Source organism: Hemiscyllium ocellatum, chromosome 11, assembly GCF_020745735.1.
Source record: "Hemiscyllium ocellatum isolate sHemOce1 chromosome 11, sHemOce1.pat.X.cur, whole genome shotgun sequence".
Lineage (NCBI taxonomy): Eukaryota > Metazoa > Chordata > Chondrichthyes > Orectolobiformes > Hemiscylliidae > Hemiscyllium > Hemiscyllium ocellatum.
In genome coordinates, this window is record NC_083411.1 from 17,770,995 (window position 1) to 17,787,715 (window position 16,721).

A 16,721-nucleotide genomic window follows, 5' to 3' on the forward strand; every position below is an offset into this window, starting at 1 on the left:
ATTTCATGAATATCAAACACATTCCAATCCATTTATTTTCCAATGGATAAAGCAGCAGTCATTGTTAAATAGAATATTTCCTTATCTTCCCTCAAAATGTCACAAGGTCTGTGCGATATGCAAGCACCAGGAATCTGAATTCCAATAGTTGTGCTCTATCAACAGACATTAGAGACTGTGCACTGATAATCCAACTTTCTGTTCTTAACCATGTAGAAAGACTCAGATAAGGGAAGGTAGTTTACATCCATCTATAGCTGGCTTGAGATGAAACTGGTAACCAGAACCACATTTGTTCTCAGGCTTAATTTTCTCCCTCCCCTTCAATCCTAAAGGCACTCCCTCTTTGTAAGCATGTGCCTACTGCATCTTGCCCATTGATCATGACACATGTGAACCATGAGCCATAAAGACCACAAGAAACAGGAAGAGGAGTAGGCTCTTGAGCCTTGACACATTCTCATCAAATGTCCTCCCACAGTGACTTCCAGCAGGATGCAATCAGTAATTAGAGCTTCCCCAATTCTTAGTGAAGGGCTACTCAGTCAAATCAAATGGAATATTAAACTGCCTTGCAGCAGAAAACACCTTACTCAGCACTGAAAGGGAACCAAACTCTCTATGAACCTTGCTATGACATAGTCACCTAATGCTCCACCAGTTTGAGATATGAAAATGGGCCTCTAAATGGATCTATTTCATAACAGCAATGCTGAAATGTTTATCTGGACATTTATCTAAAATATGCATAGCAACTTCATAAAGAGCCTCAGAAACTGCTAAAAAGTAGAGATTTCAACCAGTAAAAAAACTACCAAAAAGGTAACAGTATACTACAAAGCTAAAATTGATCATTTACTTTTAAATTATATATTTGCACAGCTTAATTGATAAATTAGCAACATAGGAAGATAGGAACAAGTGTAGACCATTCAGCTTCTTACTTCTGTTCGACCATTTAATTTGATCGTGGTTGATCTGACAGTGCTGATGGGTTTGTAGCTTTCCAAAGTTTTGTTTTTGTAATTACAACCTAAAGTATAAGTGCATCATTTTCCAACAAATTAGGATTAACATACCCTTAACAAGTAGCAGAATGATATGCTTTTGGTTTCTTTTTAACAGACGAGTTTCTACAAACACATCACTGTGTGTAAGAGTATGCACATGGAGATCATAAAGTGATCTGGGTGGATGATGCCTTTGCAATGAAGGTCTCCAAAAAGATCAAAGTCTGTGATGATGATGAAAACAAGTAGAGATCTACGGTGTGTAGGGTGGTGGCTTTTCATCAGGTGGGAAGTACGCTGGCGAGTAGCGAGGAGGAGTGTTTGGCGGCCACATGTAACTTGAAGCAGACTGTGAAATAGACTGTGAATCATCAGATGGCGTGGAGGCTGAGAATATACTGGGATGCTGGGAAATAGAAAGAGTAGACATTAAATGACTCAGTACAGAGTACACCCTAATGTCTGTGACTGTTTTGTTTACATGCTATTTAGCAGCAAATTGTCTCATATTATGCGAACACACACATACACAATTTTTTATGACAATGATGCCTTTCAATTTAACATGATTAGACCCTTGTTTCAAAGACTAATCACTAGCATCCATAATTTGATAAAATGTGCCTTAAAAAAACAAATAGCATTTCTTGTAAATACAATTCAATAGATAAAATGAGTTATTATGAAATCCAAACACAGACTCCAAAGCGAGGTATTGTTTACTGATATGAAAACTTTGAAACATTAATTCTTTAAGAACACATTTCCTGTTGCCCCCACCTGGATAATCTGTAGATTAAGGAGACTTGTGTCCAGACAAAGTAAGGATGAATGTGTTTGTCTGGTTCACTCTCAGGTTTCACACACTGCCCCTCTCCTAGGTGCACTTTCTCTAATCCTCCCATCCCACGTTCTTACTCCCCCATCCCACCCTTTGCCCCTCTCCCAGGTGCTCAACTCTTCACTCACTTGCTCACCCACACTTTCTGCCCCCATGCTGACTTTCCCACCCATCCTGGGGAGGTGATGACCTACTGATATTATCACCAGACAGGTGGCACGGTGGCTCAGTGGTTAGCACTGTTGCCTCACGTTACCAGGAACCAGGGTTCGATTCCAGCCTTGGGCAACTGTCTGTGTGGAGTTTGCACATTCTCCGTGTGTCTGTGTGGGTTTCCTCCGGGTGCTCCGGTTTCCACCCATAATCCAAAGATGTGCAGGTCAGGTGAATTGGCCATGCTAAACTACCCACAGAGTTAGTCAAGGGTAAATGTAGGGGAACGGGTCTGGGTGGGTTACTCTTCGGAGGATCGTTGTGGAGTTGTTGGGCCGAATGTTTCCATACTGTAGGGAATCTAATCCAGAAATCCTGGAAATGTCCTGGGGACCCAGGCTGGAAACCAGCTATGGATTCAATGAATCTGGAACTAAGAGTCTAATCATGACCATAAGACCATTGTCAATTCTTGGAAGAAACCCATCTGGATCACAAGTGTTCTTTTGGGAAGGAAGCCGCCACCCTTACCTGGTCTGGCCTAGATGTGATTCCTTACAATTGCAGATGAGCAATAAATGCTGGCTTAGCCATAGAATCATACAGCACTGAAACAGACCCTTAGATCCAACTTGTCCATGTCGACCAGTTTCCCAAACTAAACTGTCCCATATCCTTCTAAACCTTTCCTATTCATGTACCTATCCGAAAGTCTTTTAAATATTGTAACTGTATCTGCATTTACAACACTCATGTCCCATGAATGAATAAAAAATATCATTGGTCCTCTGTCCCTTGCTCGCACTTCTGCCCACGCCGTCTGCCCCTTACTCACTTATCTCCCTGTGTTTGCTCTCAGCCCTGTGGCTTTTGAATCTGTTCTATGATTTTGACCGCCTTCTTCAGGCAGCCAGTGTCAGCGTAGGGAGCAGCGAGCTGCCTCCTCCAATGGGAAACCTCTTTGCCCCTAACCTGCCTGGCTGGCTGGCACTCTGTCCTGAGCAGCTTCTTCACCAGCAGACTTTCCACTGCCACTGCACACAGGCCTCAGGCTGAATAAAGAAGTGGTGGATGTAGGTTTACTCGCTGGGCTGGAAGGTTCATTTCTAGACATTTCGCCACCCTATCAGGTAACATCTTCAGTGGGCCTCTGGGCCGAGCATTGTTGATAATTTCTACTTTCTATTTATATGTTTGGGTTGGTGATGTCATTTATTGTGGTGACATCATTTCCTGTGGCTGATGTCATTCCTTTTTGTTCCAGGGGTTGGGTGATGGGGTCTAACTCAATGTATTTGTTGATAGAGTTCTGGTTGGAATGCCATGCTTCTAAGAATTCTTGTGCATGTCTTGGTTTTGCTTGTCCTGGGATCAATGTGTTGTCCCAGTCAAAGTGGTGTCCTTCCTCCTCTGTATGAAAGGATACTAGTGAGCCACTAAACAACATGACCCTCTCTCACTAGTACCAACAGTGCTTTGCCTGGAGGCCCACTGAAGATGGGTCCTTGTAGGGTGACGAAACGTCTGGAAATGAACCTTCCAACTCCGCGAGCAAACCTATATCCAGAACCTCAACCTGAGCTACAAATCTTCTCAAAGCCCGCGGAATAAAGAAGTGCTCAATGCTCTTCCAATCAGAAGCCAATTTGCTCCTGCATTTATTGCTGAAAGATTGAGGCTCAGCGATGTTTTTTGCAGAACTTCACAGTTGTACATCCTGTATTTTAAACCAGATGGTAGGCCGGATTGGACGCCTTGGCAGGGCACAAGCTTGGACTACTCCCTTTACTCAGAGCCTTCCCCAGGAATACCTTCTCTGCAGTCCTATGGTGCAAGCTCCAGTTAATCCTCCAGACGAGACACTTGAGGCTCTTCTTTAGTTTCTTAATGCACGAAAAGATACAAGAAGACTGAACTACTTTTTGACAAAAAGTGATGGGAGAAAAGAAACACTGCAGTGTAGTTTTGACTTAGAACTACAAAATTAGAATTTATAGGAGCACAAATATGGAAAGAAAAAAAAGGCTAAAGTTTCATTATAAACTTACCATGACAATCAATTCAAATTTGTTAAGAGGTGGTGTAGCACAATAGATGGCATAAAGTCCAACAATACTGTGTGTTTGGAACTAACATCACAATGTAACATGGTTCACTTTTAGGGAGTGGAACTCACCATGCTGTAAACGGTAGGGTCAACTAACTTATGTAGGCCGAGGACTAAGGATGTGTATGTATAACTACCATTAGCCTCAGGTTACTGGAAAACAGCCTAACCCAAAAGGGTTCTGAAGGGAGTGTAGGGTTTGGTCTGGAACCTGCTGGGAAACTTGATACAGCAGAAATGGATATAAAACTTGTCAATGTCCAAATAATAATGGCAGCCCTGAATGACAAAGGTGGCTGCCAACCCATATAGAAGACCGGGATTTCTTTTCTTTGCCTTTCCTAGAGGAAATACTTTATTTTCCAATGTCCGTTTGTACCGCAAAATTGATTCACTTCAATTGCATGGTCTTTTTAAATCCCCACCACCACCACTGCAGGTCTGTTTCAGTGAATTTATTTTGGGCAGTCACAATACAAAGCTTTTTAGAGAGCTGTAGTAAGGCTATTGTTATGATGCCGAGAGGGTTCACTAGAATTTACTTTCATATAACTTCATTTCTCCTTTACTGTGCATGGGTCCTGAAGTCTGTCCATGATGGAAACTAGTGAGCTGACATGGTAGGTAAAAGGTCAAAGGTGATTGACATATTGGATGAATTGGCACTCCTTTGGCATAAGGGCTCTAGAGGTTAAAGTGATGGGTACAAGGCATAGATTAGGACAGATGCTATAAAGGGCAATGAGTATTGGGTAGAGGGACATAGAAAGTATGAAGGGTTATGGGGTGTGGTTAAGGAAGCATCAGAAGTGGCATAGGTTTGGCACAGATGTAGCATAGAGGATGGGGAGAAATCGATGAGCAGTGAGGGCTGTTTTTGGTTTCATTTCATTTTATTTACAACACACGCCCAGTGCACAGAGGCTGGCCTTGCACTCAACCCACAACTGCAGCTGTCAGTCTCTATTCTCATTCAGGGACTCGCCAGGCCTCCTCCCCAGGAATCCAACCATCCCGGAACAGTTTTTTCTCAGCTTGAGTTCGCAAGGGTGGTGTAAAAATTATACCGAGAAGGTCAAAGTTGGGAACCTGACAAATTGTATTTTCTGGTACAGCAATAATGTACTATCTAACTGAGGTTTAGTTTAACCACAAAGTTTTACTTCTTTGAATCAGAAGAAACTTTATAACTAAATGAAACTGTAACTTAGTCAACCTTTAACAGGAACAGTGGCTGTCGATTAGCTGTACATGATGACCTGTAGAGGTTCTCATCCCTGGAAGCAGAATCAGACATTACCACATCGGCGTGGCTCAAAAAAGGATTACAGAAATAAGCAGCACAGTGCATTATGACGAGTGTAAAATCTGGAAAATCATTGAGCGCGTGAATTGGAGAGGGGAAAGAAACTGATGTTTAATGCCAGCAATAAGTGTGTTCATAAAGAGTCAATATTTAAAATAGTCTAGCTATATCCAAATTTAGATAAATTTCTTGGCTTATAGTTTTCAGTTTTTGAGTAAGTTCACTGAATAGGTTAAACAGTGTTATTTACGGATGGCAGTGGAAGCGATATGCAGCAATGACAGCGTGTGAGAATTTGTAGAGAGTACTGTGATCCCCCCACAACACAATGGGTACAGTGCAGATAGAAGCCATTCAGTCCATTGAGCCTGCACCTATCATTTGAAGAGCATCACACCCAGACTCACCTCCCACCCCACCCCTGCAATCCTGCATTTACTGTGGCCGGTCCGTCTAGCCTGGAAATTACAATTTAGCATGGCCAATCCACCTAACCTACACATCTTTGGACAGAGGGGAAACTGGAGCACACGGAGAAAATTCCTGCAGCCAGCTAATCATTGTGGCACTATGTCACCTCTACATCTAAGCTATGTGTCTGTATTGCTACAAATCTCAGCTAGGACTAATTGAACCGCAGATGTTGTGGGGCATTAGAGAGGGGAAAGGTTAGCTGTACACTGTTCCTATCCTAGGAAGCAGTCAGACCCAATATTAGATTGGTGCTGGAAAAGCACAATAGGTCAGGCAGCATCTGAGGAACAGGAAAATCGACGTTTACCCAAAACGTCAATTTTCCTGTTCCACGGATGCTGTCTGACCTACTGTGCTTTCCCAGCACCACACTAATCTTGACTCTAATCTCCAGCATCTGCAGTCTGCACTTTCACCTAGTCATACCCAATAGGCTAGGAAGTGGTACAGATCTGGTTAGTAGCCTAAACCAGAGGCTGTGAAAACCAGAGGTAGCGATACCCCAGATTCATTACAGGAGGATAGTTGATCATTGTCCTTAACTAACAGGTTCTTACTGTCTGTATGGAAGATGAAAGAGTCTGCACGGTGGATGAACAAACCGAACACGGTACCGTGGGACTGCAGGCCATTCAATGGGGTCTGCGGCTGTACAGGACATTGGTTAGGCCACTGTTGGAATATTGCGTGCAATTCTGATTTCCTTTCTATCGGAAAGATGTTATGAAACTTGAAAGAATTCAGAAAAGATTTACAAGGATGTTGCCAGGGTTGGAGAATTTAAGCTATAGGGAGAGGTTGAACAGGCTGGGGCTGTTTTCCCTATTGTGTCGGAGGCTGAGGGGTGATCTTATACAGGTTTATAAAATCATGAGGGGCATGGATAGGGTAAATAGGCAAAGTCTTTTCCCTGGGGTCTGGGAGTCCAGAACGAGAGGGCATAGGTTGAGGTTGAGAGGGGAAAGATATAAAAGAGACCTAAGGGACAACTGTTCACACAGTGGGTGGTACGGGTATTGAATGAGCTGCCAGAGAAAGTGGTGGAGGCTGGTACAATTGCAAATTTAAGAGGCATTTGGATGGGTATATGAATAGGAAAGGTTTGGAGGGATATGGGCTGGGTGCTGGCAGGTGGGACTAGATTGGGTTGGGATATCTGGTTGGCATGGACAGGTTGGACTGAAGGGTCTGTTTCCATGCTGTACATCTCTATGACACTATGACTCTATAATTTGATTGTGATGGGAGACAGTATAGTAAGGGGATAGATTTTGTTCTCTGTAGCCAAGACTAAGAGTTCCAAAAGTTGTGCTGCCAGACAATGAGTCTGGCTCATTGTCGGGTCAGGGTTAAAGACATTTCATTGCAGTTGGAACAGAAAAAAATAGGAGAATGAGATGGATCCAGTTGTCGTGGACCACATAGGAAACAATGGCAGAAGCAGAATTAGGAATGAAGTGTTGTTGAGTGAGTTTGACAACGTCTGTCTCTATTGCATAAGGAATGCCCATAGTGAACTCAACGACAGCAGAATGGGAAACAAAACACTTTCCTGCCTGAAACTGATAAAAGACAGCTTGTAGGATTATATTAGTTTTGCAGCTGAGAAACTATTTTAAAAAACTGCTTTAGTTAAAGCTGATCATTGGAAATTTATTCTTGTATTCCAGCCCAGGAGTCTGGCAAATGTCTGATAATAGGGTAGGTAACTCGCCCATTAAGCAGAATTACTAGTTGAACTTTGAGCCATCTGTATTGATCTTCATTTTCCTAGTATGCTGCACTCACATTATATTGGGAAAGGAATACATTTTCTGCCAGCAAGCAATTTTTTTTTAAAATTTAGTGAGTACGTAAGGAAGGGTTGAACTTTGGGATTTCTGACTTGCGCTCAAATTACCATCATCTACAGCAGATATACAACTCTTGGCACCAAACTTAATACAGTTTCAGGTGCAGAGTACCATGCCAGAGACAACAGAGCTCAACTGCTAATCGGTAAAGGACTGTTACCATTACTTTACCTGCACCACACTCTCCATTCTAATTGGTAAAGGACTGTTACCATTACAGTGTTGATTAATTTTGGCATAAATTTTGTGCAGGTCATGTTGATTATCAGGAACTGAAAAGACATGAGAAATATCCAGTAGAGGGCCTCGGGTCTCATTTACATGAGTCTGATAAGCCTAGTCCAAGTTACAGTTCTTGATGGGTGAACCCCACATTACTGACATAATATTCCACTGTGGAATTCAGGACAGCAGCGTCTATGATCCTATCTTCAATCAACACCTTTATACCCTGACATACCAGATCAAGTGCCTACTTTCCTTCGCTACGAAGCCTGTGTACAAGCCGATCTTAACAGGACAACATCTTAGGAAAATGCAAACAACATGATTAAGAACATTCTGGTGCATATGGCTTACTGCCATCATTGATTATGTTTACCTATTGGGGTTGCCTGCATTTCTGTCAGCTTAAAACAATGCCAAAACCTTTGGCATCTAAAAGGTGTGGACTGCCTAAAGATAGATCATTGGCTCATTGTCAATTAATGCTTTGTTCTGATCCACTTTCTTAGCAGCTTTTCTTCATGGTGGCTTGCCATTGCTTACCACCTCCTTCAAGACAGATAGGATGAAGTGACAGGTCCAATTCTATCTCTGCCAGGATGGGAACTGCACCTACACTGCTGGCGTTATCATCATATATAACAAAAATTTGGAAACCACCTGAATGCTAAGTTTTACAGTCTGGAGATGAAAGCGATCACCTGAAATGATCCGACCTGAAGCAATGAACTTAGACACTGAAGAAAGAAAGATGTCCTGGTGGCAGAGCTGATGAGGAAAAGCCATCATAACACCAAAAACTCAGGACATCTGAAATATTTGCTGTTGCTGAGGATGCAAGGCATCAATTGAAACAACCATGGTCTCAGGTTAAAACGTTGTACCTCAGGGAAACCTCAAGAACATTAAAACTGTACAATCTTTTCATTTTCCTTTTGTTTGGACATTAACCCTTCTAACTTTGTACCTGTGTTTGCTTAACACAACATCTTTATTTTTCTTGGAGCAGATAATGAAGTTGTTTTTTATTTCACTCAAGGAAACCTTATGATTGACACCTTCCTGTTATTTTAGACATTTGACAACTATATGTTTTATTAGAGAGAGGGATAGCTGTGTTCAAGAAGTTTAAAAGAGAGAGTGTCCCAGCCAACCAAGGAGGTTGTAAAGGGGGGATATAATTCACCTATTCTCACAAAGCCACACTATTAGGAACCATAGCTAGCCACCTAGTCAACTAAGCTAAATGTACCCCACAACAAAAGACCACCATGATTTAAAGAACACACATTTAGCATATATCACATTTCATTTAATTAGTCAAGGAATGGAAGATTATGCAGTGATTTTAATCCAACAATTTTGATATCTAAGTACTGTACCTGAATATCATATGGGCTGTAAGGTGGCAGATGTGGAGGCCCAGGATAGAAGTTTGTGTAGGCCAGTACCTGCTGTCCAGGATCATACATTATGGGTGGAGTTGGAGGTTCAGGTGCGTACGTGATCTGGGAAGCAGTTGGTGTCTGCTGGAGTAAGATCAGAGAAAGACACATATAACCATTTGGGTGCAACAGGAGTGAAGTAATTCTGCAACCACAAATCCCCTTTACACTTAATCTCTTCAGCGAAGCTGTTTTGGATGTAAACTTAGTTTAATAAAAGACTCAAATTTTGGGCTATTCATTGAGGTATAAATATTTTAGCTGTGAAAATTGACCACACAAAGACCATCACAGCTGGGAGCACTATTAATCCACAGTGCCATTGTTAGAAAAATAATGGACTTATGCAGTTAGCTGTGGATATTCTTTCAAAGGGAGTGCTCCCACAATGTCACTCAGTGTATAATAAATGTTTAAATACTCTGACTGTGCACACAGATTTAAGAGCATGAGAAACTGTTTCAATTTCAAGTTTCAAAACTGTAATTGAGAACTAAATTTTGAAATTGTGCATACAAGAAAATGAAAATTCCTGTCTCCTGCCCACACATCCTGGCTGACATACATTCTGAACTGCACAAACATCATGAGCTGAATGGCCTCCTCCTGTGTGGTAAGTAGTTCATCTCTCTGGAGATACTAGTTGCTGTCTGGTTACTCATCCCAAACAGACACTCAAAACATTTCAGCACATTGTCTATATCAGTGGGTTGTACACTTAGGAAGAATGAGTCGACAGTGACTAAGGACGAGTCTCCTGACAATTTTCAACTTACAATTTCATAGTTCATTGAGGGTTGAGACTACTTGAAACACACCAAGTGCTGTCCTATATAGAATGAAGTGGTCAACAATCCTGGGACCTTGCTGGTTGTGTATATCACTTCCAAGTGCAACAGGTTCTATTGAGAATAGCTATATGGGTATAGCTAATCATTTACCATCTATACTGACTATAGCACTGGATGCTTAAGAAATCAATCCCATCTTTCCAACTTCTTGCCATCTGACCAGAGGGAATGGTGTTGGAAAATGGTTATATGATGAACTTTTAAAGGCACATGTGGATTGCTAATGTCAAACGTCACTTTATATGGTGAGGATGGGGGGGAATAGCATTACAGGCAGTCCAACTGCTATCCTTTTAATGTCTACACACATGGTGAGCCCTTTGTGGATAAAGGGAATTGGGTGCCAGGAGCATGTATAAGGTATTGTACTAAATCAAGATGTATCTAATGGACCTTGCTGGATTGGTTGCCAGATAGTGATGACGGAGTCCCAGATGACATTTCCTGAGCCCAGGGATATGGCACCATTATCGAGATGGTCAGTGGCATCTTAATACTGTAGAAAAATGTGCAATTTTTGAAAAGTATCTTCACATATGCCACTTTTAAATATTGCAATTTTGATTTTTTTTCCCACAAGAACATGAATTAAGAGCTGAAGTCATTGAGCCCACTTCTAATTCAATATTGCACTTGCCTTCTAAGTCACTTGCCAGACATACAGACTAACGTCTCATTATTCATATACCTTGATGCCCAAATCTCTGAGTTCCTGAATATTGAAGCTGTTTATGCCCAGGTGTAACACAATCTGGACAATAACAAGGCCTGGGATGACAAGTGCCAAGTATCAGTCACACACAAGTGCCAGGCAATAGTCATTTCTAACAAGACACAGAATCTAACCATCACCCCACAACATTCAATGTATGTCCATCACTATCCACTATCAATGTTCTGGGGGTTACTATTGACTAGCAATTAAACTGGACTGGTCACACAAGTGCTGTGCTTACAAGAGCAGGTCAGAGGCGAGGAATCATGCAGTTAGTAACCCACCTCCTGACTTGCCAAAGCTGGTCCACCATCTGCAAGGAACAAGTCAGGAGTGTGACGGAATATTCCTCACTTCCCTGGATGTATGTAGCTCTAATAATACTCAAGATGTTTGACATCATCCAAACCAAAGCAGTTTGCATGATTGATACCACATTCTCAAAAATTTCACTCCCTCCAACACTGATGCCCCATTAGCAGCAGGATCTATCAAAGGCGCAGTAGAAATTTACCGACAGCACCTTCCAAACCTATAACTACTACTATCCAGAAGGACAAAGGCAGCAGATACATGGAAACACCACTATCTACAAATTCCCCTTCAAGCCACTCACCTTCCAGCCTTGGAATAATAATTGTTGTTCCTTCACTGTTGCTGAGTCAAAATGCTGTAACTCCCTCCTTAATGGAATTGTGTGTCTAACTACACCCAATGGACTGCAGCAGATCAAGCACTCCTCTCACCATCACTTTCCCAAAGGCAATTAGGGACAGGGAATAAATGCTGGCCCAGACAATGATGCCGACATCCAGTTTGTGGGGGGAGAAACCCCTAAAGTTCTGTAGTTTAATCTACATTCAAATAATATACTGCTTTTCTCTTTATCCTGTAAAATGAACAATTTACATTTTCTCACATTATAATTCACCTGCCACATCTCTTTGTAGACTTGTTTATCTTGTGTCAACTGCTTAATTTCCTACCAATCCTTGTGATCTCCACAAATTTTGCTATCATACTTTTAGTCCCTTCATTCTAGTCATTGATTTAACTTGTATTCAACATATCATAGCCTCAGAAGGTAAGGACAGGCACAAGTCCACAATGAGATGTCTCGTCAGGACTAAATAGCATTTAGCCTGTATGAGAGCTTGTTTGTTTTGGGGTGGATTCTATAACCAGGTCAGAAGTACTGTTTCAAAACCACAAGTAGAAAATGGCCCCACACCAGTTATTGCATCATCAGAATTCATTTTCAGCATACATCAGGCTAGGTGGAGACGTTCTTTAAAGGAAACAAAAAAAATCAAAGAAACCACATCAGAAGGCACATTCTCTTAAAAGCCAAATAAATTTCAAAGTGTTCACTCAATGTAACCCCTAATTACACCATCCGTTGCCAAGGTAATCCTTGCAGAGGTAAGTAATAACAACTGTCCATTTTCACATGGCTGTAGAACTCTGAAGCCAGTATGATAAAGAGATTTAATGAAGGTTGAAGCTCTGTAATAAACCATTACTAACATTGCACAGATTAATTGTGTCTCACACAGTGTATGGTTTTGGTCTCTTTAGTTCAAAAGTGATATGATTGCATTGGAAACAGTTCAGAGAAGGTTCACTCAATTCATTTCTTGGATAAATGGCTAGTTTTAGAAGAAAGTTTGTACAAGTTGGACCTTTTTTTTTTAGATTAGATTAGACTTACAGTGTGGAAACAGGCCCTTCGGCCCAACAAGTCCACACCGACCCGCCGAAGCGCAACCCACCCATACCCCTACATTTACCCCTTACCTAACACTACGGGCAATTTAGCTTGGCCAATTCACCTGACCCGCACACCTTTGGACTGTGGGAGGAAACCGGAGCACCCGGAGGAAACCCACGCAGACACGGGGAGAACGTGCAAACTCCACACAGTCAGTCGCCTGAGTCGAGAATTGAACCCGGGTCTACAGGCGCTGTGAGGCAGCAGTGCTAACCACTGTGCCACCGTGCCGCCCACTAAACCTATACTGGTTTATCTCATCTATCCATATTTAGGGGGTTGGTCAGCTCAGTTGGCTGGACAGCTGGCTTGTCTACAGCATGAGTTCATTTCCCACCCTGGCTGGGGTTATCATAAAGGACTCTCCTTCTCAACCTCTCCCCCTGCCTTAGGTGTTTAAACCACCACCAGTCATCTCCCTGTACTGAGACAGCAACCCTATGACAACTTTTACCTTTATACCCATATCGAAGATTGAGAGGTGATCTTATGAAACCGTGTGAGATGCCAAGGCGATTTGAAATGGTGGATACCAGTAGGTTCTTCTGGAGGGGACTAGAACTAGGGAACACACAAATTAAGAGGAATAGTCCACTGCGCCCAATTGAACCTGCTGTGCCATTTAATAAGATCATGGCTGATCAGATTACACCACATTACTACCGATTTTTATATAATTTTCACCTTGTCTTTTATCAAGAATCTATCTGTCTCTGCCTTAAGAACTCTCCTTTCAGCACCTTCTCAAGAAGAGAGTTCCAGATTCACAGCAATCTGTGAGAAAAAAGAACCACTTAGATCTGCTTAAAAGGGTGACATCTTATTTTTAAAAAGTGAATTTAAATTCTTTTGTGGGAGAATCTTTCTTATATGCACCCTGGCATGACCTTACAGGATCAATCAAGTGGTCTCTTACTTTTTTTGAACTCCAGTAGATACAACCCTCATCTGTCCAACATTGCCTCATTAGCCAACTCACCCATTCCAGGTAATTTTCTAGTTAATCTTTTCAATGCTTCGAACACATTTACATCTCTCCTTAAAGAGACCAATGTTCCCCTTTACTGGGTTTTCTGTAAGCTGAAAATGTGTTGCTGGAAAAGCGCAGCAGGTCAGGCAGCATCCAAGGAGCAAGAGAATTGACGTTTTGGGCATGAGCCCTTCTTCAGGAATGAGGAGTGTGTGCCAAGCAGGCTAAGATAGAAGGTAGTGAGGAAGGACTTGGGGGAGGGGCATTGGAAATGCGATTGGTGGAAGGAGGTTAAGGTGAGGGTGATAGGCCAGAGTGGGGGTGGGGGTTGGGGCGGAAAGGTCAGGAAGAAGATTGCAGGTTAGGAAGGTGGTGCTGAATTCAAGGGTTGGGACTGAGACAATGTGGGGGGAGGGGAAATGAGGAAACTGGAGAAATCGGAGTTCATCCCTTGATTGGCGGGTTCCTAGGCGGAAGATCTCCAGCATCTGCAGTCCTCATTTTTTCCTGTAAGCTGGTCTATCTGCTATCAAGTGCAACACTACACCATTAGCTTTTATTTTATAATAACTTTTGACAGTGTTTTATGAAATGCATTCTAGAACTCCAAGTACAATATGGGGAGCCAATCGCCTAATACTTTTGTGGCTGGGATGTTAATTGAAGGATCTTGGTATAATGTCCTCAGGACCTAGATTTGAATCGCACCAGAATCTGGAACTAGGAATCTCATGATGACCGCAAGACTATTGCCGAGTGCCAGAAAAAACCCATCTACTTCACTAATGTCCTTTAGGGAAGGAAACTGCCACCCTTACCCAATCTGGCCTACAAGTAACTCCAGACTTACATTGATGTGATTGACTCTTAACTGCCCTCTGGGCAATTAGGGATGGGCAATAAATGCTGGCATAAACAGTATCACCCTCATCCCCTGAATGAATTTTTTTTTAAATTCACCTTTATCCAAAGCACAATAATTTAAAGAATGAGGAGGAATGTTTTCTCTCAGAAGGACATTAATTTGTGGGATTCTCTTCCCCAGAAAGCAGTAGAGATTTGATTGTAACGTTTAAGGTGGACTTTGGTTTTATGATAGACAATGTAATAAAGTGGGTGACAGGGACAAGAAGATGGAGTTGAGACCACAAACTGATTAACTATCTTCATAATGAATGGCAAAGTGTTAAATGGACTATTCCTGCTCCTAAACTCTATGTTCTTATGCAATAATACATATTATGGAACTAACACTCTGGAAATGTCCTGTTTCGGCATTTTACAAATATTTCAAGTTTTCCTCTTTGCAAGGTGCAGGTGCCTGCGGAGGCAGCATTCCAAGAATTCTCTGGTCACTCCATGTAGGAACAGCAGCAGATCACTATGTCCTTGAGTTTCTTCCAACATTCAACTTGTCATGGCTGATCTCTGCTCCTAACTGAAGTCTGAACAACTTAAATATCAGTGAGTATTAACAACCACATTTTTTGAGGAGAGAATTCTAGATTTCCTCTTTTTGTAAGTACAAATCCAAACCCATGTGTGTGTTTCATTTCATACAGTCAGATAATGGGGTAGCAGTTCTGTTTGCATTAATAATCACCCCCTACTCAGCTTCTTGTCAAGACCACTGAAGATAAATTTACTTCTTTATTCATTCATGAGATGTGGGTGTAGATGGCTGGGCCAGAATTTTATTGCCCTGTTGCAGTCTGTTTGATGTAGGTAGACCTACCATACTGCTAGGGAGAGAGCTCCTGAATTTTGACCCAGCGACACTGAAGGAATGGCACCATATTTCCATGCCTATATGGTGAGACCCGTGGAGGGAAACTTTCAAGTGGTAGTGTTCCCATACCTCTGTTGCCCTTGTCCTTTTAGATAGAAGTGGTTGTGGGATTGGAAGGTGCTGTCCAAGGAGCCTTCATGAATATCTGTAGTGCATCTTGTAGATAGTACACACTGCTGCTACTGAGTATCGATGAAAGGACTGAATGTTTGAGGCTGTAGTGCTAATCAAACTGGCTGCTTTGTCCTAGATGGCGTCAAACTTCTTGAATATTGTTGGAGCTGCAGCCACTCCTGATGTGAACATTGTACACTGTGGACAGACTTTTGTGGCAAGATTCCTAGCCTCTGACCTGCCACGGGATTTATATGACTAATTCAGTTCAGTTTCTGGTCAATGGTAACCCCCATGATCTTCATATTGAGGGATTCAGTGATGGTGACCCCATTTTACGTCAAATGGTGAAGGTCAGATTCTCTCTTGTTAGAAATGGTAATTGCCTGGCACTTGAAAGGTACAAATGTTACTTGTCACTTTTCAGCCGAAGTCTGGATATTATTCAGGTCATGCATTCCTGAAGAAGGGCTCATGCCCGCAACGTCGATTCTCCTGCTTCTTGGATGCTGCCTGACCCGCTGTGCTTTTCCAGCAACATATTTTCAGCATAGTATCTGAGGAGTCATGAATGGAGCTGGACATTGTGCAATCATCAGCTGACATCACCACTTCTGACCTTATGATGGAAGGAATGTTGTTGATAAAGCAGGTTAGGCCTAGGACACTACCTCGAGGAACTCTTGCAGAATTGTCCCGGAGCTGAGATGACTGACTTCCAACTGCCACAACCATTTTCTTTTATGCCAGATATGACTCCAGTTGGACAGTTTTCCTCCTGATTCCCACTGTCTCCAGTTGGGAGCAAACGTCCAAGTTCTCTGACATCCCTAGGGACACATAAGTCCCAGTTTAAATCCCTTCCTTCCCATCAACTAAATCAGTCCAGAATCTGGAATGAATGACTTAATGCTGACCTGCATGGCTATTCAAAGTGACTTGCTAACCTCATAGGACTCTGTTACAACTCTCATCACGTAATATCAGCAGAGCTGCGATTTCAATTTTCTAATACAATTCCAATTAAAATGCTTTGTGTCTTCTCAGGGAATCCTGGGCCTGGAAACTGACTTGGCTAATCAGACTGTTCTGAAGAA

At 42.2% G+C, this 16,721-nt stretch overlaps 1 protein-coding gene across 3 annotated transcripts in view; it reads right to left on the bottom strand.

Moving 5' to 3' along the window:
* Window positions 1–842: 842 nt before the first annotated feature.
* tmem255a (transmembrane protein 255A) overlaps window positions 843–16,721 on the bottom strand; it is an 80,612-nt gene continuing 64,733 nt past the window's right edge. For 2 of the 3 annotated variants that reach the window (XM_060832050.1, XM_060832048.1), the window contains 2 exons: window positions 9,352–9,498; window positions 843–1,416 (listed from right to left, as the gene is read on the bottom strand). In XM_060832050.1, the coding sequence (XP_060688033.1) occupies window positions 1,264–1,416; window positions 9,352–9,498 (300 nt within the window). In that variant the 3' untranslated portion in view covers window positions 843–1,263. The remainder of the gene's footprint in view (window positions 1,417–9,351; window positions 9,499–16,721) is intronic. The other variant, XM_060832049.1, reaches the window with a different exon arrangement.